At 44.0% G+C, this 27,952-nt stretch overlaps 1 protein-coding gene across 1 annotated transcript in view; it reads right to left on the bottom strand.

Moving 5' to 3' along the window:
* The window catches only part of POLQ (DNA polymerase theta), a 102,356-nt gene that overhangs the window by 49,946 nt on the left and 24,458 nt on the right, over nucleotides 1-27,952 (bottom strand). Inside the window, exons 11-17 of the mRNA XM_063433495.1 lie at nucleotides 27,615-27,757; nucleotides 26,447-26,645; nucleotides 25,471-25,613; nucleotides 24,830-25,023; nucleotides 23,125-23,249; nucleotides 12,701-12,944; nucleotides 1,248-5,215 (exon numbers count right to left, since the gene is read on the bottom strand). Of these exons, the coding sequence (XP_063289565.1) occupies nucleotides 1,248-5,215; nucleotides 12,701-12,944; nucleotides 23,125-23,249; nucleotides 24,830-25,023; nucleotides 25,471-25,613; nucleotides 26,447-26,645; nucleotides 27,615-27,757 (5,016 nt within the window). The remainder of the gene's footprint in view (nucleotides 1-1,247; nucleotides 5,216-12,700; nucleotides 12,945-23,124; nucleotides 23,250-24,829; nucleotides 25,024-25,470; nucleotides 25,614-26,446; nucleotides 26,646-27,614; nucleotides 27,758-27,952) is intronic.

A 27,952-nucleotide genomic window follows, 5' to 3' on the forward strand; every position in this document is an offset into this window, starting at 1 on the left:
GTGACGGTATTAAAGGACATGGGGGATTCCATTGCTCATTCCCATTGGCTGCTAAAACCATCCAATCGGAAGCTGTAATCGGAATGGGATTATGCCATTTGAGGCTCTCTTCCTTTATAGTCCAATGAGCTCAAAGTATACATTGTAACATCTCAAGAACATGGCCAAACATAAATCAGCCTGAAACACAAAGAAATTAAAATAAAACAGTCATTTGTATTCAAGAAATGACACTGTTTATCAATGTTTATTCCTACTGAAATAAGGTTTGTTAAGTATTAATATTACATTACACAGAAAACTCTGGTAACCTATCCCAGTCATAGACACAGATGGGATCTTTTGGTGACATTTTTAGATATTTTTGTTTTTAAAGAGGAACTGTCAGTTCTCTGAAAATGACACCCATGACTAATACATTGATAATCACTTAGAACTTAAGTTAGCCTTTTGTTTTTCATGTGAGGCAATTTTTTTACATATGTATATTTAGTATATTTGGCAAGTGACATCTCAATCAAGTTCAATCCTTGCACAGCCAAGAGCAGCCACACATGTGTAAGAGATCCGAGCCGCTTCAGCCCCATATTGCAAATGCATATATAGAGAGTATCAATATAGTTAGACAGACATATACTCAGTCGCGGGAAAGGGAGATCAAAGATCATTGCACACTTGTATGGTGGGTTACATGGCACACACAAGGTTATTTGAACTTTAAGCACACACAGGAGACTATTAACCGAGCAGGAGATAAGAAATTCCAAATTAAACACACTGCTAAATAGTACATTAGTGGGGTGCACTTCATATCCGAGAGTCAAATAGAAGCGTCAAATATTGTGGTTACAGCGCAGTTGTGCTTCCTTATTACACAGTGTGTTTCGGAGCCGTCCACCTTCGGCACTCCAGATGTTGTGGACTATATCTCCCATAATGCTGGCAAAGCATCAGGGAAGATGTGGTCTACAATTGCTGGAGTGATGAAGGTTGACGACTCTGAAACACACTGTGTAATAAGGAAGCACATTTTAGCTTCCTTATTACACAGTGTGTTTAATTTGGAATTTCTTATCTCCCGCTCGGTTAATAGTCTCCTGTGTGTGCTTAAAGTTCAAATAACCTTGTGTGTGCCATGTAACCCACCATACAAGTGATGCGGAGTCTGCAAGTAGTATATAAAGACAACATGAAATTCAAATGATTACCTCCTTTATAGCTTCTAAGAAGTAAAGAACAGCACTGACCTTGTTTAAACCTTCCTCCAATAGAGGAATGGGATTGCAATGGCTGCCTACTCTTCTCACAAGCCACAGATAGGGAAAATCTAGACTGGGTTCTCCATTCCTTTAGAAATGTGTGAAACAGTTTCTGGTCACTCGCAACATCAATAATACTGAAAGTATCTGAGCTAGAAGGAACAGAGAAGGGACATGTATCCTGTGATAACTGGAGAGAAAAGCCTTCGTCTATAGCAGAGACATCTGGAATTAACTCAGAAATGCGGCCTGCCCTTGGATCAAAGCTTTTGTTTGGCGTCCCAGGAACTTCCTCTTCATTATCCTCGATCGCCAGTTGAATGAACGGAGGACTTGTCGGAGACTCAATCACTTTAATTTTATTGCTTGATTTAATAGAGGACATGCCAAGCAACTGTCCAGTCACACAATCTGCTGGCGGAGTTGGTGGAACAAGTTCATTCCTACTTCCAGGCCTGGTGTCCGATTTTATTTTATTTTCTTGAAGAGCAATAGGTGTAGAATTCCGGCTCATGAGTTCTAGGAAACAATGGTTGTCATTTACAGGAGGGTTGATAGCATCAGCCTCTATATCAGAAGCACAAATCTGTATTTGCTGACAAATTGTTCTTGAGTAACCTTCTGCCCCTTCTTGGTTGAATCCCAGTAAAGGTTCTCTTGCATGTGATTCAGAAGGACTGGCAGTGAAATTAAGATTATTTGAAAGACTTGGCCATTGATCTAGGGCATCTTGCATACCTTGACTCAAACTAAATGATGCTTGAGACCACAGTGATTGGCCTTTCATTATCTCTACTACTCCAAGCCTTCTGGGCTGTGCATGAGAATTAGTTCCATCTTCTGCAGCCTTTTTTGGTGGAGTGGGACTTGTGGTTGCGGTTTTGATGTCCAATGGTGGAGCAATATCTACATTTTCTAGAACTTCCATTACCTGGAAGGAATCAAGTTGGGAAAAAGTCATGGATCCATCATTAAAATTAACGAGTTCATTTGGTTGCTCAGTTCTGAGGTCAGAGGAGTTATCTAGATTATCAATCTGAAGCCTCTCATTGGAGATGGCTGGCTGTAAAGCTGCAAATAAAGGCTGATTGACATCTTGTGGTTTAGGATCGGTAATTATATCCTCGGTAAAGCTATCAAAGAGGAAACTATCACTCATATTCAGGCTTGTCTCCACCATCTGATAGACAGTATCAGTCACCTGTGTGCAGTCTGGATCTTTGTGTAGGGAGTCTGGGCTCTCTACACATTGCAGGACATGACACTTACTTAGAGAGGGAGAATTCTGAAAAAAGCACTGGAGCTGTGTATCGGTGAGAGACATATCATTACCTTTAAGCCAAGAGCATTTTTCTGCACTTTTTAGCTGATTCTCCGGTTCTGGACATGTTGAGGATACAATCTGTTCACTGAGGAAGCTCGCAGCTCTCTCTATAGCTTTCACGGTCATCTGATTCAATGGGTTCATTTCTGTAAGTGCTTCACTTGCCTCAGTGATAACTTTTGCAACATTTGCAATTTGTAAAACACTTTGTCTTCCTAAAAATACTGCCGGCAAGTCCAGATCTAGTTCTTCCTTCTGTATCACAGATTCTGCGGTCATCCGCTGCTGCATGAGTCGCTCAGTCTGGGTATCCAACTGAAAACTGTCTTCAAATGCCTTTGATCCAGAATGCAAATCTGGAGATGAATAAAATCCAGAATTACTTGGTATGCAAATCTCAGCTTTGGGTGTTACGTTCAGGGTTTCAGATTTGTAGACTGTTGCGTCATTCTCGCTCTGTATAGCGGGCAGATTCCCTAAGATAATGTGGCCCATTGTTGAATCAAGATGAGAGATGATTGGTGCTTGTAAAATCGAGGAGACGGCAGGTAGTGCATTGCTTTGGGGTTTGGCCCTATCCTGGACGACCATGGCTTTATGTATAATATTGACCTTTGAGGCACAGTCTCTCTCAGTTGTATAGACCAGTGTTTTGTTCACATTGACATTAACGATTTCTCTTAATGGTTCATCAATCAAGCAATTACTCAGAGTGTTATCACTTAATAATTCCTCTGAGTTATATTTAAGTAAATTTGTTCTAGGCTCATTCATTAATTGAAGCTCGTTAAAAATGTTCTCAGACACTGTGGCTGATGGACTTGAAGGATTGTTTTCATTCTCTGCACAACTTGGTTTAGGTTGTGAAGAGTCTGAATGAACACAATCTTCCTTTCTCTGCACTGACACTTGTCTAGGATCCTTTAATAACACATTTTCCAGGAAATTATTTTTCCTGGGGTCTTTTCTTGAGAACTTAAATGTCTCCAGTGGATCTCTTTCTGTTCTTGTTAATGAAGACAACCCTTCTGATCTCCTTTCTATTCTAGGTGTAGTAGATGCTTTTACTAGCTCCCTATCGATTCTAGATAAAGTTGATGGTTCCGATAATACTGCAGTTCTAGATGAAGCAGATAATTTTACAGATTTAAATTCTGCTTCAGATCGTGAAGATGCCTGCTCTGACGACTCCTCACTTCTATATGAGCCAGATGGCTGCCCTGTCTTGTCCACTTTTCTAGATGATTTAGATGGCTGACCTGATTCCCTCTTGGTTCGAGATGAAGAAGATGGTTTTTCTGAATCATCTAATGTTCTATATGATACAGATACCTGCCCCAACAGCCTCTTTGTAATAGATAGAGTAGATACCTGCACAAACTCGCTTTCTGTTCTAGATGAAGTAGATGTTTGCCCAGACTCAATTTCTGTTCTGGATGAAGTTGATGCTTGCACAGACTCCATTTCTGTTCTGGATGAAGTTGATGCTTGCACAGACTCCATTTCTGTTCTGGATGAAGTTGATGCTTGCACAGACTCCATTTCTGTTCTGGATGAAGTTGATGCTTGCCCAGACTCCATTTCTGTTCTGGATGAAGCGGATGTTTGCCCAGACTCCCTTTCTCTTCTAGATGATGTGGATGTTTGCCCAGACTTCATTTCTGTTCTACATGAAGTAGATGCTTGCACAGACTCCCTTTCTGTTCTAGATGAAGCGAATGTTTGCCCAGACTCCATTTCTCTTCTAGATGAAGCAGATGTTTGCCCAGACTCCCTTTCTGTTCTAGATGAAGCGGATGTTTGCCCAGACTCCCTTTCTGTTCTAGATGAAGCGGATGTTTGCCCAGACTCCCTTTCTGTTCTAGATGAAGCGGATGTTTGCCCAGACTCCCTTTCTGTTCTAGATGAAGCGGATGTTTGCCCAGACTCCCTTTCTGTTCTAGATGAAGCGGATGTTTGCCCAGACTCCCTTTCTGTTCTAGATGAAGCGGATGTTTGCCCAGACTCCCTTTCTGTTCTAGATGAAGCGGATGTTTGCCCAGACTCCATTTCTCTTCTAGATGCAGTGGATGTGTGCCCAGACTCCATTTCTGTTCTACATGAAGCTGATGTTTGCACAGACTCCCTTTCTGTTCTAGATGAAGTAGATGCTTGCACAGACTCCCTTTCTGTTCTAGATGAAGTAGAAGTTTGCCCAGACTCCCTTTCTGTTCTAGATGAAGCGGATGTTTGCCCAGACTCCATTTCTGTTCTAGATGAAGCGGATGTGTGCCCAGACTCCATTTCTGTTCTACATGAAGTAGATGCTTGCACAGACTCCCTTTCTGTTCTAGATGAAGTAGAAGTTTGCCCAGGCTCCCTTTCTGTTCTAGATGAAGCGGATGTTTGCCCAGACTCCATTTCTCTTCTCCTCTCTCCTGACTCATCGCTTGTGTTGAAAGAGGAATCAGAGTCAGGATCCCAGTTGATTCCCATCATGGCCAAATCTTGTTTTAGTAATCTTCTGGCCTCTTCCACAATCAGTTCAGCGGCTTCTCTCTCAGTGAGGCCTTTCTTCCCTGATATCCAGATGCAACGAGCGGCTCGACGCTCTTGAGCTGCCTCTTCATCTTCATCCACTGCTCTCCGGACACTGAAAGATATAGGCAACACAAAGTGTTAGAGTGAAACGTTTTCTGACAAGTAACAAGCAACTAAATTAGTGAGGTCTTACAGAATTCAGTAGAAAACATCCCAGGTTCTGCACGAGAAAGATTCTGTGGGTTTTGTAAAAGTTGAAGTGAAACTTGATAAGTGCCATTAAAATTTCTATCTCAATGAATAGACATGGAACTGGTGAAGAAAACAAGCGGGATGTCAAAGAGGCAGAGCAGGGATAGAGGACAAAATAATAGACCTTTGAAATACTTGCAAGTATTCAGAGAATGCAACCATCTATAGGACATGCTAACCTTTTAAGAAGTGGCTCAGCAGATAAGATATTAAAGGAACACTATAGTCACCTAAATTACTTTAGCTAAATAAAGCAGTTTTAGTGTATAGATCATTCCCCAGCAATTTCACTGCTCAATTCACTGTCATTTAGGAGTTAAATCCCTTTGTTTCTGTTTATGCAGCCCTAGCCACACCTCCCCTGGCTATGACTGACAGAGCCTGCATGAAAAAAAAACTGGTTTCACTTTCAAACAGATGTAATTTACCTTAAATAATTGTATCTCAATCTCTAAATTGAACTTTAATCACATACAAGAGGCTCTTGCAGGGTCTAGTATGCTATTAACATAGCAGGGGATAAGAAAATCTTAATTAAACAGAACTTGCAATAAAGAAAGCCTAAATAGGGCTCTCTTTACAGGAAGTGTTTATGGAAGGCTGTGCAAGTCACATGCAGGGAGGTGTGACTAGGGTTCATAAACAAAGGGATTTAACTCCTAAATGGCAGAGGATTGAGCAGTGAGGCTGCAGGGGCATGTTCTATACACCAAAACTGCTTCATCTAGCTAAAGTTGTTCAGGTGACTATAGTGTCCCATTAAGCAGACACTATTTCACAGCCTGTCCCTGAATTCCTTCCTAACTTCTGGCTTTATAAATAATATTTATTTATTTCTCTTTTCAACATTTGTGATACATATTAGAACTGGCACAAAAGGGAGCTAAAATAATTGGACAAGTGTAAATAGCCGATTGGCTATTAACTGCATATTAATTGAAACCAATTAGATAGATCTAAAGGACTTTACTAACCTGTAATCCAACAATGGTTATATGAGACAGTGTTTTGTTATGTTTTGTTTCAGTAGTAGTAATATCTCTCAGTTTATCAGGATACTATAGAAGTAATACAGATTGCAGGGTAGTAGATTATATGGCTGTTTTGTATTAAAGGAAGCCGAACAGAACGGCTGGTTATTAGGGTCAGTAATATTACTAACCAACACTAAGGAGCGATAAGCGCTACTCTGCGGTTTAATTGCCCAGTTTTGTATAGCAAAGCTTTAGAAACATAGAATGTGACGGCAGATAAGAACCATTCAGCCCATCTAGTCTGCCCAATTTTCTAAATAAAACGGGGGATGTAGGGAAGCAGCGCTAAACAATTAAAATCCTTGTGTGGAGTCCAATGGAGCCAATATAAGGGAGAAAATAAAATGGACAGGAATACTAATATAGTGTAATATGTCTATAACAGCAGAGGCAGAATATAAGGAAAACATATGTTGCACAATCCCCGTCTGTGGATGCAAGCATGGTCCTGGTGGTCAGACGGGGATTGTACCGCCCATACGCTGTGATCTGGAGCTGATCTTAAGCTCCAGAAAAGTGTGAGTGCAATGTATTTTTTCCTTCTATTCTGCCTCTGCTGTTATAGACATACTACACTATATTAGTATTCCTGTCCCATTTTGTTTTCTCCCTTATATTGGCTCCATTGGACTCCACACAAGGATTTTAATTGTTAGCGCTGCTTCCCTACCAGGGCCGTCTATAATATGAATAGAACCCTGGGCAAAGCATTTTCTTGGGCACCCTAGGCCCTGCCCCTTCCCCTCCCCCCCCAATTACGCCCAACCCCCAATCACACTGACAGACCTTCTGACACATTCACATACAGACATATACTGACACAAATATATACTTATATACATTCAGACATACTGACACACACATACATACAAACACACACAGACACATAAACTGACAGATGTATTGACACACACAGACATTCTGACACACACACCCACACAGACATACTGACACACACACACACAGACATACTCACACACACACACACAGACATACTCACACAGACATACTCACACAGACATACTCACACAGACATACACACACACAAACATACTGACACACACAACCACTCAAACATACTGACACACACACAGACATACTGACATACACACACATACTGACACACACAGACATACTGACATACACAGACATACTGACATACACAAACATACTGACATACACACAGACATACTGACACACACACACACACATACTGACACACACAAACATACTGACATACACAAACATACTGACATACACACAGACATACTGACACACACACACACAGACATACTGACACACACACACACAGACATACTGACACACACACACACAGACATACTGACACACACACACACATACTGACACACACACAGACATACTGACACACAGATACTGACACACACACACAGACATACTGACACACACACAGACATACACACACACAGACATACTGACATACACAAACATACTGACATACACACACACACAAACATACTGACACACACACAGACATACTGACATACACACACACACAAACATACTGACACACACACAGACATACTGACATACACACACACACACACACTGACACACACACACACACACACAGACATACTGACATACACAGACATACTGACATACACATACATACTACTGACACACACACACACACACATTTAGCCACCCTCCAGGTTCTTACCTTTTCCTGGAGGGTGGTTTCCCTGGGGTCCAGTGGCAGGTTGAGGCAGATGGGAGTTCTCCACTGGAACTCCCCTCCACCTGCCTTTCTCCTCCCGCGCGGCTATTATCTCCGGTGGGAGGAAGTGACGCGCGGCACTCACTTCCTCCCAGCCGGTACAGGAAGGGGTCCAATCGCACTGTTTAAGTGTCACAGCGCCCGACCGGCCCCTGCTCACACATGCTTACCGGGTGGCCCTTAGTGCATGGGCCACCCGGGGGGCCCTCCTTAGTTGGGTACATGGGGGCTGCTCAAATCGCGGGGCCCACGGGGCAGCTGCTTTGGGGCCCCCCAGGAGCAACTGGGCCCGGGGCAGCTGCCCTGTTTGCCCCGCGCTAAAGACGGCCCTGTTCCCTACATCCCCAGTTTTACTTGCATCAACGACCAGAAAAAAGAGACTCTGGTTTGGGAAAGCTTTAGCTGCTGTACACATAAGGAACAAGTGCCAGAAATCTCACTTGCTGCTATATCTCCAATTTTCTAAATACTTTCATTAGTCCCTGGCGTTATCTTATAGTTAGGATAGCCTTATGCCTATCCCACGCATGCTTAAACTCCTTTACTGTGTTAACCTCTACCGCTTCAGCTGGAAGGCTATTCAATGCTTTATGCTATGAACTGGAAGACCAGTATTTAAATAATTCCTGACACAAAAGGACCTATTAAAATTAGCTTTTGCAATTTTGGCTCAATTTGTTAAAATTTCCCAATAGTTCACTTTTTTCACCAAGAACTGAAAGGTAACCAAATTTAGTCATACTAGCCATTGATCTTATTGCTGCAGTGAGATTCAATTTAACATAGTACAAAAGAATTGCAACCAAATTTGCATCAACATTTTCCTACCACATGAAAAAAAATGCCATTAATCTAAGGTCAGATTTGGGGTACGATTTAGGGCTGGGGTAACCTTAGATTGTTAAGGGGGCTTAGAGTGATTTAGGATTAGGGGAATTAGTTCCCAGCTCTATATTAGGAGAATTGGAGAAACCTAATGAAGCCAATTCAGTAACAATTTGGCTGCAATGTAGCTTTTCACTCATATTATGAAGATAAAAGATAAGATATAAAGAACTTAACTGCAGTCAATTTAGAAGTAGAAATTCAGCTGAAATAATGAATACCCGAATAACCTTTTGTGAATAGTTGAACAGGTTAACATGACTGTCTTACAGCATTTAGTGAATAGAAACCCAAAGAGGTTCCTAAGAAAGAGGACAGGAATCTATTATTCACAATTATTTGAAATTCCTTGAAACAATTTGGGGGAAGGGGGTTTATTAAATCAATAAGGTATTAAACAACATCTGTGTGCCGTGTTAATTTGCAGAGAAAGGATGTGAGTCATGAAAATCTCCATCAATACGGGAGTCTTGCAGAATAATCATATGGTAAATCAGAAAATGTAAATTGTATTCATAGCAGAAAGACAATCTGCATCTGAACGTACAGAGTCTGTCACTGTTAATTATGCAGGAAGGGCTCTGCACGCTGTGGATTGTGCCTCTTGTCATCAGAGACATTGAATGGCTAGGAATAAAGATCATCATCTGCATTGCTGTCATTCATTATAACCCAGTCTAAAGCAGTTAACTTTGTTTTAATCAATTATGCACCAAATAGAACAGCCTCTATCAAAGGTTCTAGTAATCCCCGGCCTTGTCTTGGTAGACCTGCAACTCAATTTAACAGGTGAACCAACCAGGACAAACCTCCCACCTACCACAATCTTCTCAACAGGAGCAAACAAATCCCCATGCCTGTACCATGGTTTTTACTGGGCTGAAATGCCAAGGGAACACACTGATTATTGCAATGTGTGTTTTTATTTAATCTATCAGATACGAGAAAGAGTGGTGTTCTTTAAGAATTTGTATCACAAAAATCACACAACGCTGAGGCTGTGATAGTAAAGAACGACGTTGCAATACAAATGCATTTAGCATCAGTGGTAGCCAGAAAATGTGACATTTGATCCAGCAGCTGGAGGGCCACGGATTGGACACCTGTGTTTGGCCATAAGCAAGCTTACCAATATGTTCAGCAGTGCTGTAGAAAACAAAGTGAGCCCAGTTACTTCCTAGATTTGCATAAGCTGCAAGTTATGCAGAAAAATTTACCTTTATATTATTTTATTTTATGTTATTTATATTTTGTTTTAGCTATATAATAAATTAACCTGTGGGGGTTTTCCCGGTCCACACAGGCGTGGTTCTTGCATACTGCACCTGCTCCAGACTGGGAACATGGCTCCCTCTGCTAGGATGGCAGCTATGTCTTTACTCCATGGTACAGAGCATATGAAGCTCAAAGTGGAAAGCCCTGATAGCATCCAACAATCTCTGAAGCGAGTGAAGAACATATTTATCCATTTCTGGGCCACCTTGGAGGCGCGCCAGATAACGGTCACCTCAACCTCTTGAAGGTGAATAGTAGGTGGGTCTACCTTGGGACTTCCCATTTTACAAGCGCAAGTTTCCTGTACTACTAGTCCACCTGGCCAAGAGCCAATGGAGGTGAGACCCTATGGCATTGTCCACATGGACAGAAGACCGACTGCAACCAGCGGTGCAGTGACACCGAGGCTTCCTGTTTCTCCCTTACCGAGATGGACTTGGACTCTGTGAGCTACTAACCCCGTGGCACAGAGATGCTGGCCTGTACTCCGTCTTGGGGCTGGAGGGATGCTCTACACCGCACTCTTATTACCGCTGCATTTCATGAGCTCAGCTGCTATGTCAAGGGTTTCCCAGACTTGCAACTCATATTCTGGGACTTTCCCGTATCCTGCTGAAGCCACAGAGTTTTTTTTCATTAACCAGTTATGTTCCTCATTCATGTATTCCTGCTTTTAAATCACATTAGGCTGTATTAGCCACCGTATAGTACCAGGAAAGTTCTTTCAACATAGTCTGTTATACCTTATTACTTTCAGATTAACCATAAGGTCAGTTTGTATAGCCTATACGTTACTACTAGTGATTCCTAGCCTACTGTCGCATTTTGCCCAGCATGTTTCTTATACCCCCACCCATTTTTTCATGACCATGATGTTGCTTATTTCAGATTGGATAGGCTTGTACTTGCTGTCGTGGCATTACAAGCATGCCTGTAAGCTTAATTACTGAAAATAAAGATTAACAAAAAAGAAAGAACTCATCTGTGAAGGGACACTATAGAGTCACAACAACAACTACAGCTTAATGCAGTGGTTCTGGTGTGTAAAGCCTGTCCCTGCAGCCTTTTCAATGTACGGTAATATTCAGAGACAAAGCAGTGTCATTGCTGCCTAGTAACACCTCTACTGGCAGTCACTCCATTGGCCACTAGAGGTGCTTCTGGTGTCAGTGCTGCAGCGTGTAGCACCTACGTTCAGCATCTCCATGGAGGTGCTGAACATTCCCCATAGAAATGCACTGATTCAATGAATCTGCATGAGGACATGACGATTGGCGCAGCGCGGAATTCTGAGTAAAGTCACCATTTCAGAGTGATTTAATAGGAGGGCAGACCCCTAAACAGTCACAGAGAAACCATACATGTTTGTATTCCTGACAATATAGCATTCCTTTAAAAAGTCTATATTCATTTTTGCAGATAAACCATTAGAGAAGAATTGGATCGAGGCCTTAAGTTTGTTATCTTCCCGATTGGGTAAATGCAGTCAGTCACTCACCCTTCCTAAGGTAAAAGTTATGTTTCACGGAGTTGGGAAAAGTGACATCAATGAACCAATTACTGATCTGGTTACGTCTCAGAGGATGCACATATGTCTTCCAGTTGTGTTGGGGAAAATGGATTGAGATATTTTCCAAAATGTGACGGTCAGAAATTCACACAACAGCCAACTGGAAAAATCCTCAAAAATGTCATTTCTATTATTTTGGCCTAAACTTGGCCTATTCATCCTGAATAATAAAAAACCCTGAATGATGGGAATACCATAAATAAAACCTATGTCTTCTAACCCGACTTACAGCTTCATCTTCCTGGAGCAATGGAGGATGTCATACGCAAATAATTCACACACATAATAAGCAAATGATATAACCTGGAATAGTACAATTATCTTTTAGATAATAGTACGTAAATAGTCAGATCAAATAGAAATGTGACAGACGTTAGGCACAATTACAATCACATAATAATAGGCCAAGTGTGTGTGCAAGTGGCATCGGCCACGTGGCATAGCGCAAGTGGCATCGGCCACGTGGCATAGCGCAAGTGGCATCGGCCACGTGGCATAGAGCAAGTGGCATCAGCCACGTGGCATAGCGCAAGTGGCATCAGCCACGTGGCATAGCGCAAGTGGAATCAGCCACGTGGCATAGCGCAAGTGGCATCAGCCACGTGGCATAGCGCAAGTGGCATCGGCCACGTGGCATAGCGCAAGTGGCATCGGCCATGTGGCATAGCGCAAGTGGCATCGGCCACGTGGCATAGCGCAAGTGGAATCGGCCACGTGGCATAGCGCAAGTGGCATCATAAGAAGCATTTAATAGCAGTAAGCAACCTTGACTTCATTGTTGGTCACTGACAGACCAAAGCCAGTTCAAGATAAAGCACTCACCTTTTAAAGGGCACTGCGTTCTTCAATGCGGTTTCCACATCGATGACATTTCCTCTTGCCAGCTCTGACACTGTGATAAAGCCAGCATTATAGAGAGCCCGGGCCCTTTGAGCGTTGAGTAAGTCCACTCGGACCAGGTCGCACAGCTCCCTCTGAATACCAAAGGTGAGTCGGCTCTGGAACTGGGACAAGAGAAGCTCCATATTGTGCCATCCGAGCCGATTACTGAATATGGTCACCATTCCTGGAACACAAAGCATTAAATCCATATTGGTATAAAGACTACAGGAGACAAGTTATCTTTCCAACATTAAAGGGACACTATAGTCACCTGAACAACTTCAGCTTAATGAGGTTGTTTAGGTGAGTGCTACAGCTACCCGGAGCCTTTTTCTTGTAAGCACTGTATTTTCTGAGAAAATGCAGTGTTTACATTGGAAGCTTGGAACACCTCTTGTTGCAGTCAATCAGACGGCCACCAGAGGGACTTCCGAGTTCAGAGGCCCTAAAAAGGCCTCTCGTCCGATGCATTCTGGGTGAATGCATCAGACGGGCTATCAGCACACAAAGCACTGTGAACGCGCTTTGTGTGCTGACAGCCTGTCAGCACTGCTGTGGGCGTGGCTTCAGCTGACAGCTGAAGCCCGAACCCACAGGGATGCTGTCTGGCCACAATAGTGGTTGAAGGGGGGGGGGACGGACCTACTCTCCTCCCACCCCCCGGCCCCCACCCCTGAGCGGTGGATGGGGGCCCTAAAAATAAGGGGGGCACATACTGCCCCCCCGGCCCCCACCCCTGTACGGCGGGTGGGGGCCCTAAAATTATCAATAAGGGGGACCTATTGTCCCCCCCCGGCCCCCACCCCTGTGCGGTGGGTGGGGGCCTTAAAATAAAAAATAAGGGGGGGACATACTGCCCCCCCGGCCCCCACCCCTGTGCGGCGGGTGGGGGCCCTAAAATTATCAATAAGGGGGACCTATTGTCCCCCCCCGGCCCCCACCCCTGTGCGGTGGGTGGGGGCCTTAAAATAAAAAATAAGGGGGGGACATACTGCCCCCCCCGGCCCCCACCCCTGTGCGGCGGGTGGGGGCCCTAAAATTCACAATAAGGGGGGGGGGGCTACTGCCCCCCCACCGGCCCCCACCCCTGAGCGGTGGGTGGGGGCCTTAAAATAAAAAATAAGGGGGGGACATACTGCCCCCCCCGGCCCCCACCCCTGTGCGGAGGGTGGGGGCCCTAAAATTATCAATAAGGGGGACCTATTGTCCCCCCCCGGCCCCCACCCCTGTGCGGTGGGTGGGGGCCTTAAAATAAAAAATAAGGGGGGGACATACTGCCCCCCCGGCCCCCACCCCTGTGCGGCGGGTGGGGGCCCTAAAATTATCAATAATTGGGACCTATTGTCCCCCCCGGCCCCCACCCCTGTGCGGTGGGTGGGGGCCTTAAAATAAAAAATAAGGGGGGGACATACTGCCCCCCCCGGCCCCCACCCCTGTGCGGCGGGTGGGGGCCCTAAAATTCACAATAAGGGAGGGGGCCCAATGCCCCCCCCCGGCCCCCACCCCTGAGCGGTGGGTGGGGGCCCTAAAATTCACAATAGGGGGGGACCTACTGTCCCCCCCCGGCCCCCACCCCTGTGCGGCGGGTGGGGGCCCTAAAATTCACAATAAGGGGGGGGACCTATTGTCCCCCCCCGGCCCCCACCCCTGAGCGGTGGGTGGGGGCCCTAAAATTCACAATAGGGGGGGGACCTACTGTCCCCCCCCCCGGCCCCCACCCCTGAGCGGTGGGTGGGGGCCCTAAATACAAAGGGGGTGGGGACCTTAGTTAACCCTCTCCCCCCCCCCCCCAAAAAAAAAACTTATCTCCCTACCTACCCCCCTCACCCTAAAAATAATAAGGGGGGACCCTTTAACTAAAAACCTGTAAAGAAAAAAAAAAATAAGATAAAAACAACTTACCATTCGATGTTTTCTTTCTTCTAAAATCTTCTTTCTTCAGCCCCAAAAAAGGCCAAATAAAAATCCATAATAACCGACGCAAAAAAAAAAAAAAAAAAAAACCCGAGCGCAAAAAAAAATAATCCATCTTCACCCATGGAGGGCTCCGCGCAGACTGAGCTCCGCAGGGCGGGGGAAGGCTTATAAAGCCTTGCCCCGCCCTGCAATTAGGCTAAGAACACTCTGATTGGTGGGTTTAAGCCAATCAGAGTGCTCTTTGTCATTTTACAAGCGTGGGAAAGTTCTTTGGAATTTTCCCCCGCTTGTAAAATGACACAGAGCAATGTGATTGGATGGCTTGAAATCCATCCAATCACAGTGCTCTGTGTCATTTTACAAGCGTGGGAAAATTCCAAAGAACTTTCCCACGCTTGTAAAATGACAAAGAGCACTCTGATTGGCTTAAACCCACCAATCAGAGTGTTCTTAGCCTAATTGCAGGGCGGGGCAAGGCTTTATAAGCCTTCCCCCGCCCTGCGGAGCTCAGTCTGCGCGGAGCCCTCCATGGGTGAAGATGGATTATTTTTTTTTGCGCTCGGGTCTTTTTTTTTTTTTTATTGCGTCGGTTATTATGGATTTTTATTTGGCCTTTTTTGGGGCTGAAGAAAGAAGATTTTAGAAGAAAGAAAACATCGAATGGTAAGTTGTTTTTATCTTATTTTTTTCTCTTTACAGGTTTTTAGTTAAAGGGTCCCCCCTCATTATTTTTAGGGTGAGGGGGGTAGGTAGGGAGATAAGTTTTTTTTTTTTGGGGGGGGGGGGAGGTTAACTAGGGTCCCCACCCCCTTTGTATTTAGGGCCCCCACCCACCGCTCAGGGGTGGGGGCCGGGGGGGGACAATAGGTCCCCCCCTATTGATAATTTTAGGGCCCCCACCCACCGCTCAGGGGTGGGGGCCGGGGGGGGGCAGTAGGTCCCCCCCCTTATTGTGAATTTTAGGGCCCCCACCCACCGCTCAGGGGTGGGGGCCGGGGGGGGGGCAGTAGGTCCCCCCCCTTATTGTGAATTTTAGGGCCCCCACCCGCCGCACAGGGGTGGGGGCCGGGGGGGGACAGTAGGTCCCCCCCCCTTATTGTGAATTTTAGGGCCCCCACCCGCCGCACAGGGGTGGGGGCCGGGGGGGGACAGTAGGTCCCCCCCTATTGTGAATTTTAGGGCCCCCACCCACGGCTCAGGGGTGGGGGCCGGGGGGGGGGCAGTAGGTCCCCCCCCTTATTGTGAATTTTAGGGCCCCCACCCGCCGCACAGGGGTGGGGGCCGGGGGGGGGACAGTAGGTCCCCCCCCTATTGTGAATTTTAGGGGCCCCACCCACCGCTCAGGGGTGGGGGCCGGGGGGGGACAATAGGTCCCCCCTATTGATAATTTTAGGGCCCCCACCCGCCGCACAGGGGTGGGGGCCGGGGGGGGACAGTAGGTCCCCCCCCTATTGTGAATTTTAGGGCCCCCACCCGCCGCACAGGGGTGGGGGCCGGGGGGGGACAGTAGGTCCCCCCCCTATTGGAATTTTAGGGCCCCCACCCACCGCTCAGGGGTGGGGGCCGGGGGGGGACAGTAGGTCCCCCCTTATTGATAATTTTAGAAAGCGAGCTGAGCTGTCAGTCAGACAGCTCAGCTCGCGAACGCGCATTCCGCGCACATGCGCGGTAAAGCGCTCAGGTTCTTCATAGGGCGGCTGTCAATGCCGCTCTATGAAGAACGCGATTGGTGCAGCGCGAAGCCGCGCATGCGCACCACATCGCCCTGACGCTTCTCTCAGAGAAGCGTCCTATTGGGCCCCGCGATTTCGTCATTTTGACGAAAAAGGGGGCGCGGCCTGGCTGGGAGCTCGGCGCTGGAACGGAGGTAAGTTTTTAATATAAAAACGCGTCAAATTTTTTTTTAATTAAATGTAAGTTCATATAAAAGCAAGAAGGAAGGCTGGGGGACCTGTCTTTCTTGCTTTTATATGTAGACTATAGAGTCCCTTTAAAGAATGAAAAGTAACATCAATCAAGAAACACAAATCCGCGAGTCCAGTCTTTTAGAGTATTTATATAAAGATGGAGGAGGTCTGGTGGGAACCCACAGAAAGTATCCAATTTTGTGGAAAGTGCTGTGAGTTGGAGATTGTCCACATAATGGAGAAACTCATGGTTTAAGATTTATGGTTACAAATCTCTTAATTCAGCTGAGATAAGGTTTGCACACATTTTTGCACGATATAAATTAATAGGTAAAGAGTGAATTTAAAGAGGTTCTGTTGCCAAAAATAATATTCCATCAGGGTTATTTATGAAAGTGAGAATTGTAAGAAATTCAAAGTCCAAAGTAGCTGAACTGGTAACATAGCCGACTTACAGGATTATTCCAGTTGGGCTATTTTGGATTTAAATTTGAAGTTTACTTTGTATTCTGTCTGAATTCCCAACAATAGAAACATAGAAACATAGAATGTGACGGCAGATAAGAACCATTCGGCCCATCTAGTCTGCCCAGTTTTCTAAATACTTTCATTAGTCCCTGGCCTTATCTTATAGTTAGGATAGCCTTATGCCTATCCCACGCATGCTTAAACTCCTTTACTGTGTTAACCTCTACCACTTCAGCTGGAAGGCTATTCCATGCATCCACTACCCTCTCAGTAAAGTAATACTTCCTGATATTATTTTTAAACCTTTGTCCCTCTAATTTAAGACTATGTCCTCTTGTTGTGGTAGTTTTTCTTCTTTTAAATATAGTCTCCTCCTTTACTGTGTTGATTCCCTTTATGTATTTAAATGTTTCTATCATATCCCCCCTGTCTCGTCTTTCCTCCATGCTATACATGTTAAGATCCTTTAACCTTTCCTGGTAAGTTTTATCCTGCAATCCATGAACCAGTTTAGTAGCCCTTCTTTGAACTCTCTCTAAGGTATCAATATCCTTCTGAAGATAGGGTCTCCAGTACTGTGTACAGTACTCCAAGTGAGGTCTCACCAGTGTTCTGTACAATGGCATGAGCACTTCCCTCTTTCTACTGCTAATACCTCTCCCTATACAACCAAGCATTCTGCTAGCATTTCCTGCTGCTCTATTACATTGTCTGCCTACCTTTAAGTCATCAGAAATAATCACCCCTAAATCCCTTTCCTCAGATGTTGAGGTTAGGACTCTATCAAATATTCTGTACTCTGCCCTTGGGTTTTTACGTCCAAGATGCATTATCTTGCACTTATCCACATTAAATGTCAGTTGCCACAACTCTGACCATTTTTCTAGTCTACCTAAATCATTTTCCATTTGGCTTATCCCTCCTGGAACATCAACCCTGTTACATATCTTAGTATCATCCGCAAAAAGACACACCTTACCATCAAGACCTTCTGCAATATCACTAATAAAAATATTAAAGAGAATGGGTCCAAGTACAGATCCCTGAGGTACCCCACTGGTGACAAGCCCAAGCTTCGAATATACTCCATTGACTACAACCCTCTGTTGCCTGTCACTCAGCCACTGCCTTACCCATTCAACAATATTGGAATCCAAACTCAAAGATTGTAGTTTGTTGATAAGCCTTCTATGTGCAACAGTGTCAAAAGCCTTACTGAAATCGAGGTAAGCAATGTCTACTGCACCACCCTGATCTATAATTTTAGTTACCCAATCAAAAAAATCAATAAGATTAGTTTGGCATGATCTCCCTGAAGTAAACCCATGTTGTCTCTGATCTTGAAATCCATGTGTTTTTAGATGTTCAACAATCCTATCCTTTAACATGGTTTCCATCACTTTCCCCACTACTGAAGTTAGGCTTACTGGCCTATAGTTGCCCGACTCCTCCCTATTACCTTTCTTGTGAATGGGCACAACATTCGCTAACTTCCAATCTTCTGGGACTACTCCTGTTATCAATGATTGGTTAAATAAATCTGTTAATGGTTTTGCTAGTACACCACTAAGCTCTTTTAATAGCTTTGGGTGTATTCCATCAGGTCCCATTGACTTATTTGTCTTTACTTTTGACAGTTGAAATAGAACCTCTTCCTCTGTAAACTCACGTGTAATAAATGACTCATTTATCCTTTTTCTTAACTGAGGTCCCTTTCCTTCATTTTCATCTGTAAATACCGAACAAAAATATTCATTGAGGCAGTCAGCTAGACCTTTATCCTCATCTACATACCTTCCTTCTTTTGTTTTTAATCTAACTAATCCTTGTTTTACTTTTCTTTTCTCATTTATGTATCTAAAAAAGGTTTTGTCCCCCTTTTTTACTGACTGTGCTATTTTCTCTTCTGTGTGTGATTTGGAAGCTCTTATAACTTGCTTAGCCTCTTTCTGCCTAATCTTATAGGTCATTCTGTCTTCCTCACTCTGGGTTTTTTTATAATTACTAAATGCTAACTTTTTGTTTTTTACTATTTTGGCTACATCTGTGGAGTACCACAGTGGTTTCTTGAATTTTTTGCTTTTACTGACAAGCCTAATGCAATTTTCTGTTGCCTTCAGTAGTGCAACTTTTAAATAATCCCATTTCTTTTGGACTCCATTTAAATTGCTCCAGTCTGATAATGACTCCTTTACACATATTCTAATTTTGGAAAAGTCTGTTTTTCTAAAGTCTAAAACTTTTGTTTTTGTGTGGTGTGACTCAGTCACTGTTCTTATATTAAACCACACTGACTGATGATCACTGGATCCTAAACTTTCACCTACAGTAATATCTGATACCAAATCTCCATTTGTTAACACTAAATCTAGTATGGCCTCTTTACGAGTTGGCTCCTCAACGACTTGTTTTAGAGACAATCCCAGTAGGGAGTTTAGAATATGTGTGCTCCTGGCACAAGTAGCTATTTTTGTTTTCCAATTTATATCAGGAAGATTAAAGTCACCCATGATGATAACTTCCCCCTTCATTGTCATTTTAGCTATTTCTTCAACTAGTAGATTATCTAACTCTTCAATTTGTCCTGGGGGCCTATAAATCACACCTACACGAGTTACTGTGTGATTACCAAATTCTAACGTAACCCAAACTGACTCTATGTTCGCCTCACTAACCTTTATTAGGCTAGATTTTATGCTATTCTTTACATACAGGGCCACCCCTCCCCCTTTCTTGCCTTCCCTGTCTTTTCTATATAAAGAGTACCCTGGTATTGCTATGTCCCAGTCATTTTTCTCATTATACCATGTCTCAGTAACAGCGACTAAATCTACACTATCAGTTGCCATTATTGCCACAAGTTCATGGATCTTATTCCCTAAACTGCGAGCATTTGTAGACATGACTCTAAGCTTATCATTTTTTAACACACTTGCTACAGGCACCTTCTGTCCTTGTTTTGGGGGACAATTGGATTGATGTTTTATCACCCTTTTGCCCCCCCCTCCTAGTTTAAATACATCCTAGCAAAACCTCTGAACTGCTCACTGAGAACATTTGTTCCCTTTTGAGAAAGATGCAAACCATCTTTTTTGTACAGTTTATTTCCATTCCAAACAGAGCTACCATGAGCAATAAAGCCAAATCCTTGCTCCCGACACCATTCACCAAGCCACAAGTTAAAGTCCCTAATACGCATCCGCCTGTCATTCTGAGTGTTATGCACAGGCAGAACTTCAGAGAATGACAATGTGGAAGCAACCTGCCGTATATCATTGGCAAAAACACTAAAAACTTCCTTAACCTCTGAAACCTCATTGCAAGCCAAGTCATTTGTCCCTAAATGGACAAGTACATCCAATTCCCCTTCCTGCTTTGCTTGCTTAACAATATTACCGATACGTCTCCTGTCTCTGTGAGCAGTAGCTCCGGGAAGACACCTCACAAGACCACCATTGTCCATCTCCACACCTCTTATGATGGAATCCCCCACCAACAACTGCTTTCTATTAGGCCTCACCAAGCCTCTCTGCACAACACCACTAGCCTCAGTGCCTCTCTGCACAACACCACTAGCCTCAATGCCTCTCTTCACAACACCACTAGCCTCAGTGCCTCTCTTCACAACACCACTAGCCTCAGTGCCTCTCTTCACAACACCACTAGCCTCAGTGCCTCTCTTCACAACACCACTAGCCTCAGTGCCTCTCTTCACAACACCACTAGCCTCAGTGCCTCTCTGCACAACACCACTAGCCTCAGTGCCTCTCTGCACAACACCACTAGCCTCAGTGCCTCTCTGCACAACACCACTAGCCTCAGTGCCTCTCTGCACAACTCCACTAGCCTCAGTGCCTCTCTGCACAACACCACTAGCCTCAGTGCCTCTCTGCACAACACCACTAGCCTCAGTGCCTCTCTGCACAACACCACTAGCCTCAGTGCCTCTCTGCACAACACCACTAGCCTCAGTGCCTCTCTCCACGACACCACTACACTCTGAAAGTGCAGAAAATGAATTATGTAGAGCAACAGACTGTGCAATATGCCTTTTATCCACAACTCCAAGTCTACCAGATCCTACAGTAATCCATCTGCCATTCCTAGTATGTCTCTGCGGCAGTGGCTTTGCAGCAGTTCCAGCCTGAGTTTGTTTACCAGATAATTTACAAATCTCAGACTTCAAAAATACAATCTCCTGCCGCAAAATAGAGAACTGTCTACAGATTAGACAACAACCAAACCTCCAAAAAGTGGAACGTGAAACAAATGCAAAGCAACTATTACACTGAACTAAGTCTGCCATTCCAATGAGTTGAATAATTTAAATCAAACAAACCTTAACTTTTTATTTATCCTCCTGAATACCTTGGATTACCTCCAGCTTATCTCCAGACTATCTCCAACCACACACACTTAGACGCAACACTCTCCAGAATATCTCCAACCACACACACACTTAGAAGCAACACTTAGATGAAGCAACCAAGCTCTATTAGCCAAGCTAATGACAACTACCCTTATATACTCCTAAAATCACCACCCACTAGGAATGTTTAACACCTGGGTAGGCCTCTGCTTATTAGCAAACAATAGCTAATTTAAATAGCAATCAATAGCAAGTAGCTACCTAATCCAATCAAATGCCTTATAATTACCAACAGGAAATCAAACCTTGTGCAGTCAGTAACCTTTTCCTACAGATGAATCTTATCTGTAACAGTAAAAAAGAACTCTTAGCACAGCTCTTAGACAGTTGAAGCTTCTGTAAAACTCTCCAGAATATCTCCAACCACACACACACTTAGAAGCAACACTTAGATGAAGCAACCAAGCTCTATTAGCCAAGCTAATGACAACTACCCTTATATACTCCTAAAATCACCACCCACTAGGAATGTTTAACACCTGGGTAGGCCTCTGCTTGTTAGCAAACAATAGCTAATTTAAATAGCAATCAATAGCAAGTAGCTACCTAATCCAATTAAATGCCTTATAATTACCAACAGGAAATCAAACCTTGTGCAGTCAGTAACCTTTTCCTACAGATGAATCTTACCTGTAACAGTAAAAAAGAACTCTTAGCACAGCTCTTAGACAGTTGAAGCTTCTGTAAAACTCTCCAGAATATCTCCAACCACACACACACTTAGAAGCAACACTTAGATGAAGCAACCAAGCTCTATTAGCCAAGCTAATGACAACTACCCTTATATACTCCTAAAATCACCACCCACTAGGAATGTTTAACACCTGGGTAGGCCTCTGCTTATTAGCAAACAATAGCTAATTTAAATAGCAATCAATAGCAAGTAGCTACCTAATCCAATCAAATGCCTTATAATTACCAACAGGAAATCAAACCTTGTGCAGTCAGTAACCTTTTCCTACAGATGAATCTTATCTGTAACAGTAAAAAAGAACTCTTAGCACAGCTCTTAGACAGTTGAAGCTTCTGTAAAACTCTCCAGAATATCTCCAACCACACACACACTTAGAAGCAACACTTAGATGAAGCAACCAAGCTCTATTTCTACAACAAACAATTCTCACTCAATGAAAAACCCTGAATATTTTATAACTCAAGAAGCCAACTGCAACAAGTGTCAAATACAGTAATCGAAATAGAACCATGAATGCTTACTTACTAAACTAGTGAGTTGATTTAATGGATTTTAACAGAACACACCGGACAATGAAGCGGCCTGGGTGCCATGTCCACACAGTTTTAACCCTGCAACTGAAAACCTTGTCGTTCATCAATATCTTCATTGTAGGATTAATCTGCCTCTAGTGGCGGTCATACACGGTCATACAGCCACTAGAGGCGTTTCTTCCTATCAAGGAGACCATCTGATTGGCGTAGTTTCAATATGAAAAGGCAGTTTCGATATCCTTTCTTAGAACAACTTTAACTACAAGCAATGTATGATTATTTGACGTTAAAGAGATGACTGTCTGACATTTGGCATTTGTAAGACTCGATATCATTAGCACCTTTGTGGATGTTATTATTTACAAACAGCACTTACCAATCATGCCATAGGGCTGAACATGTGACAAGTGTCTCACCTGCATATGTTGCAGCTGATTGCTGCAGTGACTGAAGCTGGCCGCGGCTGCAGCCATATTTCTTGGTCAGGTCTTTTAGAGGAACCTCACTGATTAAATCAAGGAGCACAAGGCTGGTGAAAAACCTAGAAAAATACATAAATATTAAAAACATAAAGAACCAATTCTCAACGTCTGCCTTCAGGATCCTTCAAACCTTCTCACACCATGATTGAGGTGGATCACGGAATGGCCTGGTAAAGCTGCTATCCTGTTAATCAAAGATCCTTCTGTGTTCACATGAAAAGAACCCTAGATCCCTGGGGAGCCCTTTTGGCCGACTCAAAAATGGAATAAAAGTGCTTAATAGGAACTAAACAACTTATTAAAGTGTTGCAAGTCTTTATGAATAATTCTCTGTTAAAACCGGAAAGAAAGCGTGTGACAAGACTATTTGACAAACATATGTAAACTTTTGGGAAATACCAACATTTCTAAGATAAAATAGGGCAACAAAATGGGAGTAGCCATAAACATACCTATATATTACAAATCCATGTACCATGACTGAATAGACAGCCATATCTGATCATTCAGACCAAGGACCGACCAAGTAGACAGTGATGTCTGATCATACGGACCAAGGACACACTGTGTACGCAGCCATGTCTGATGATACAGACCAAGGATAGACCGTGTAGACAGCCATGTTTGATCATACAGACCAAGGACCGACCATGTAGACAGTAATGTCTGATCATACGGACCAAGGACACACTGTGTACGCAGCCATGTCTGATGATACAGACCAAGGACCGACCGTGTAGACAGCCATGTTTGATCATACGGACCAAGGACACACTGTGTACGCAGCCATGTCTGATGATACAGACCAAGGATAGACCGTGTAGACAGCCATGTTTGATCATACGGACCAAGGACACACTGTGTACGCAGCCATGTCTGATGATACAGACCAAGGACCGACCATGTAGACAGTAATGTCTGATCATACGGACCAAGGACACACTGTGTACGCAGCCATGTCTGATGATACAGACCAAGGATAGACCGTGTAGACAGCCATGTTTGATCATACAGACCAAGGACCGACCATGTAGACAGTAATGTCTGATCATACGGACCAAGGACACACTGTGTACGCAGCCATGTCTGATGATACAGACCAAGGACCGACCGTGTAGACAGCCATGTTTGATCATACGGACCAAGGACACACTGTGTACGCAGCCATGTCTGATGATACAGACCAAGGATAGACCGTGTAGACAGCCATGTTTGATCATACGGACCAAGGACACACTGTGTACGCAGCCATGTCTGATGATACAGACCAAGGACCGACCATGTAGACAGTAATGTCTGATCATACGGACCAAGGACACACTGTGTACGCAGCCATGTCTGATGATACAGACCAAGGATAGACCGTGTAGACAGCCATGTTTGATCATACAGACCAAGGACCGACCATGTAGACAGCCATATCTGATGATACAGACCAAGACACATGCAAAATACACATTAAATCTAAAATTGTGGAGAACTGACAAAGGAATTACAAACTACAGGCTAAAAAAGAGTTCAACTGGAAATATTTGCCAGCTCAGCTGCTTGCCCCATTTAGCAATGTTGGCCTCAAAAGTGGAATTCCCTCATCAGTTCTTCACAGTCCCAGTTTAATTTATAAAGGATCCTGGCTTACCTTTTGTGGATTGCCATCTGCCGGTGCTGCCGATCATTTTTAGCTGATATTTTGCCCTTTACAGAACGTGCAAGGAACCCCTCCTCAACACCAACAAGTTCTGCAACGCGTTTCATGGAGACTGGAAGCTTCTCCCATAGGCAAAAAAACTGGTACCAGTCAATTGTCGTCCATTCCTCATACACCGGTGTGACCTGACAATGGAACATAGGAACAGTTTGCACAACCCTCCGGCACACTGCCACATAAAGATAGGCTGCGCAGACTGCTATCTGTTCTCGCAATCGTGGTATAATGTAATGGTATTCAATAAATCTTTTTATATACCGGTATATATATATATATATATATATATATATATATATATATATATATATATATATATATATATATATATACAGTAACTAATCAGCTACAAATCAAACTGCCACTCAGTAAATGAATAAACTGGAATTTATAGCTTCAATACAAAACGTTATTTTTACAGATTATGAGTTTTGTAATAAAGCAACGAAGTACCAAGCTGGTTTCCAATATGTTTACTATTAGTACAGATTAGAATAAAGCCCATGTGTGAGAATCAGTGAACGTGGCAGACGAGCCATGATCGGGCCATTCATTGCTGAGGATTATAGTCTTACCAGATACAGGATGTGCAAGTCATTTTCCAGGACAAAGCCCTTCATTGCCCTCTGCAGATCAGCAAAGATCCCCAAAGCTTCGTAGGGAGAGAGGGACGAGGACAGAGTCGCAGATCCCAGCTTTGTTGGACGATAGACTTCGACTAAAAATGGAAACAAAAGTTCCAATAGAATCCCAATATAGCAGGGGTTACAGGCCATGTTAATCAGTGTAAATATGGTAATTTCATAAAACACAATCCATTGGCTAGTACTCTTAAAGAACATATCAGAGCATGCTTCACTAATTCCCATAATCTGGTAGGAATGTCCCGGTACACTAATAAATGGTGCTAAAGTGGCATTCTAGCGACAAAACTCCTTTTAAAGTTCCTGCAGTCTTGGGTGTAAATTCTGTCTTTTTCATAAAACAGGGTTTTAAAGAAGAGCAGGTAGAGCCCTGTCAGTCAATCAGAGAGCAGGAACGACACATCCTAACTCACATACAAAGTTATGCCAATGAGTCTGTATGTCACTGCTGTCCCATGAGTGAGTGCACGCAAGTTCTAAGACTGTCCCTGTCTCTGTAATGATCGGTGCAGGAAGCAACAGTCACCACAGAGGAAAGTCCATCCACATCGGCATGTGATTATTGCAGAGAGATGGGACGTGTAACTCAATTCCCTGACTGGTGTTTTGTGTAACAGGTAAAGAATTATTCCACAAATCTTTACAGATCTTATCATAGCACCATATGAAGTGGTTACGATGATCACCTTATATGGTGGTGTAGCAATTTCTTAACAAGGGTAAAGAAAATATAAAATTGTTCCAAACACAATTTGCCCCCAATCTGTACTTACTCAATGTACTGAGGACTAGAATCATAGAGATGTGGAGGTATGAAAGAGACATTTATGGCCCTTATTAAGGAATGATAAGTATTAAGGACTGATAATTGCACGGATTGTCAAACGTGAGCAATGATGTGAGTTACCTTTACGGCCCTCTCTGTCTTCCTCCAGAGTTTGAATGAACTCGTTCTTCAGTAGCCAATCCACACAGGATTCGATTGCTCCCTCTTCCTGCCTGCCCCTGACGTTTGCCTCACTCTCCGTTATGCTGGCAGCCAGGAGAGTGCAAGAGGCATAAACTCGAACATCATCTGGGGTGTCTGCCACTCCGCCAACTACAATCTAGGATATAGGATGCTCTGATTACACTATCATCAATAATGACCCCCCAATACTTACAGTAAAGACATAGGACAGAGAGTTGCAGACTGTATACATGGCCATGAACCCCCCTCGCATCCAGTACAGCCCAGAAACCATGTCCCCGCCCTCACCTCCAGTACAGCCCAGAGATCATGCCCCCCTCTCACCTCCAGTATAGCCCAGAGATCATGCCCCCCTCTCACCTCCAGTATAGCCCAGAGATCATGCCCCCCTGACCTTCAGCATAGCCCAGCGATCATGTCCCCCTCACCTCCAGTACAGCCCAGAAATCATGCCCCCTCATCTCCAGCATAGCCCAGAGATCATGCTCCCCCTCACCTCCAGTACAGCCCAGAGACCACCCCCCCTTACCTCCAGTATAGCCCAGATAATGCTGCCCCCTTACCTCCAGTATAGCACAGATAATGCTGCCCCCTTACCTCTAGTATAGCACAGATAATGCTGCCCCCTTACCTCCAGTATAGCCCAGATAATGCTGCCCCCTTACCTCCAGTATAGCCCAGATAATGCTGCCCCCTTACCTCCAGTATAGCCCAGATAATGCTGCCCCCTTACCTCCAGTATAGCCCAGATAATGCTGCCCACTTACCTCCAGTATAGCACAGATAATGCTGCCCCCTTACCTCCAGTATAGCCCAGATAATGCCTCCCTTACCTCCAGTATAGCCCAGATAATGCTGCCCCCTTACCTCCAGTATAGCCCAGATAATGCTGCCCCCTTACCTCCAGTATAGCCCAGATAATGCTGCCCCCTTACCTCCAGTATAGCCCAGATAATGCAGCCCCCTTACCTCCAGTATAGCCCAGATAATGCTGCCCCCTTACCTCCAGTATAGCCCAGATAATGCTGCCCCCTTACCTCCAGTATAGCCCAGATAATGCTGCTCACTTACCTCCAGTATGGCCCAGATAATGCTGCTCACTTACCTCCAGTATGGCCCGGATCATGCTTCCTGTGATGCCAACCCCTTCATTTCTCATCAGACAGCTCTGTATGGGTTTAAGGGTGCCCTGCAGCAAGTTAATGCCCTTGGAGCGCTCAGAATTCTTACAAACAAGAATACTTTCACCTGTAAATGGAAACAATGATCAGACGAGAAGACATTTATTTGTTAAAGAACAAACGCTGTTACAAAGCACAGATCAATGACAATCCGTGCCAGTCTGAACGTCTAAACTGGTTTTAGAAAGGATTTGTACAGCCAGGCGTAGAGTTCAATGCACAGAAATAAAACTTCCTGAAAGTTCTTATCTCCTTCTATGTA

Source organism: Pelobates fuscus, chromosome 1, assembly GCF_036172605.1.
Source record: "Pelobates fuscus isolate aPelFus1 chromosome 1, aPelFus1.pri, whole genome shotgun sequence".
In the NCBI taxonomy this organism is placed as follows: domain Eukaryota; kingdom Metazoa; phylum Chordata; class Amphibia; order Anura; family Pelobatidae; genus Pelobates; species Pelobates fuscus.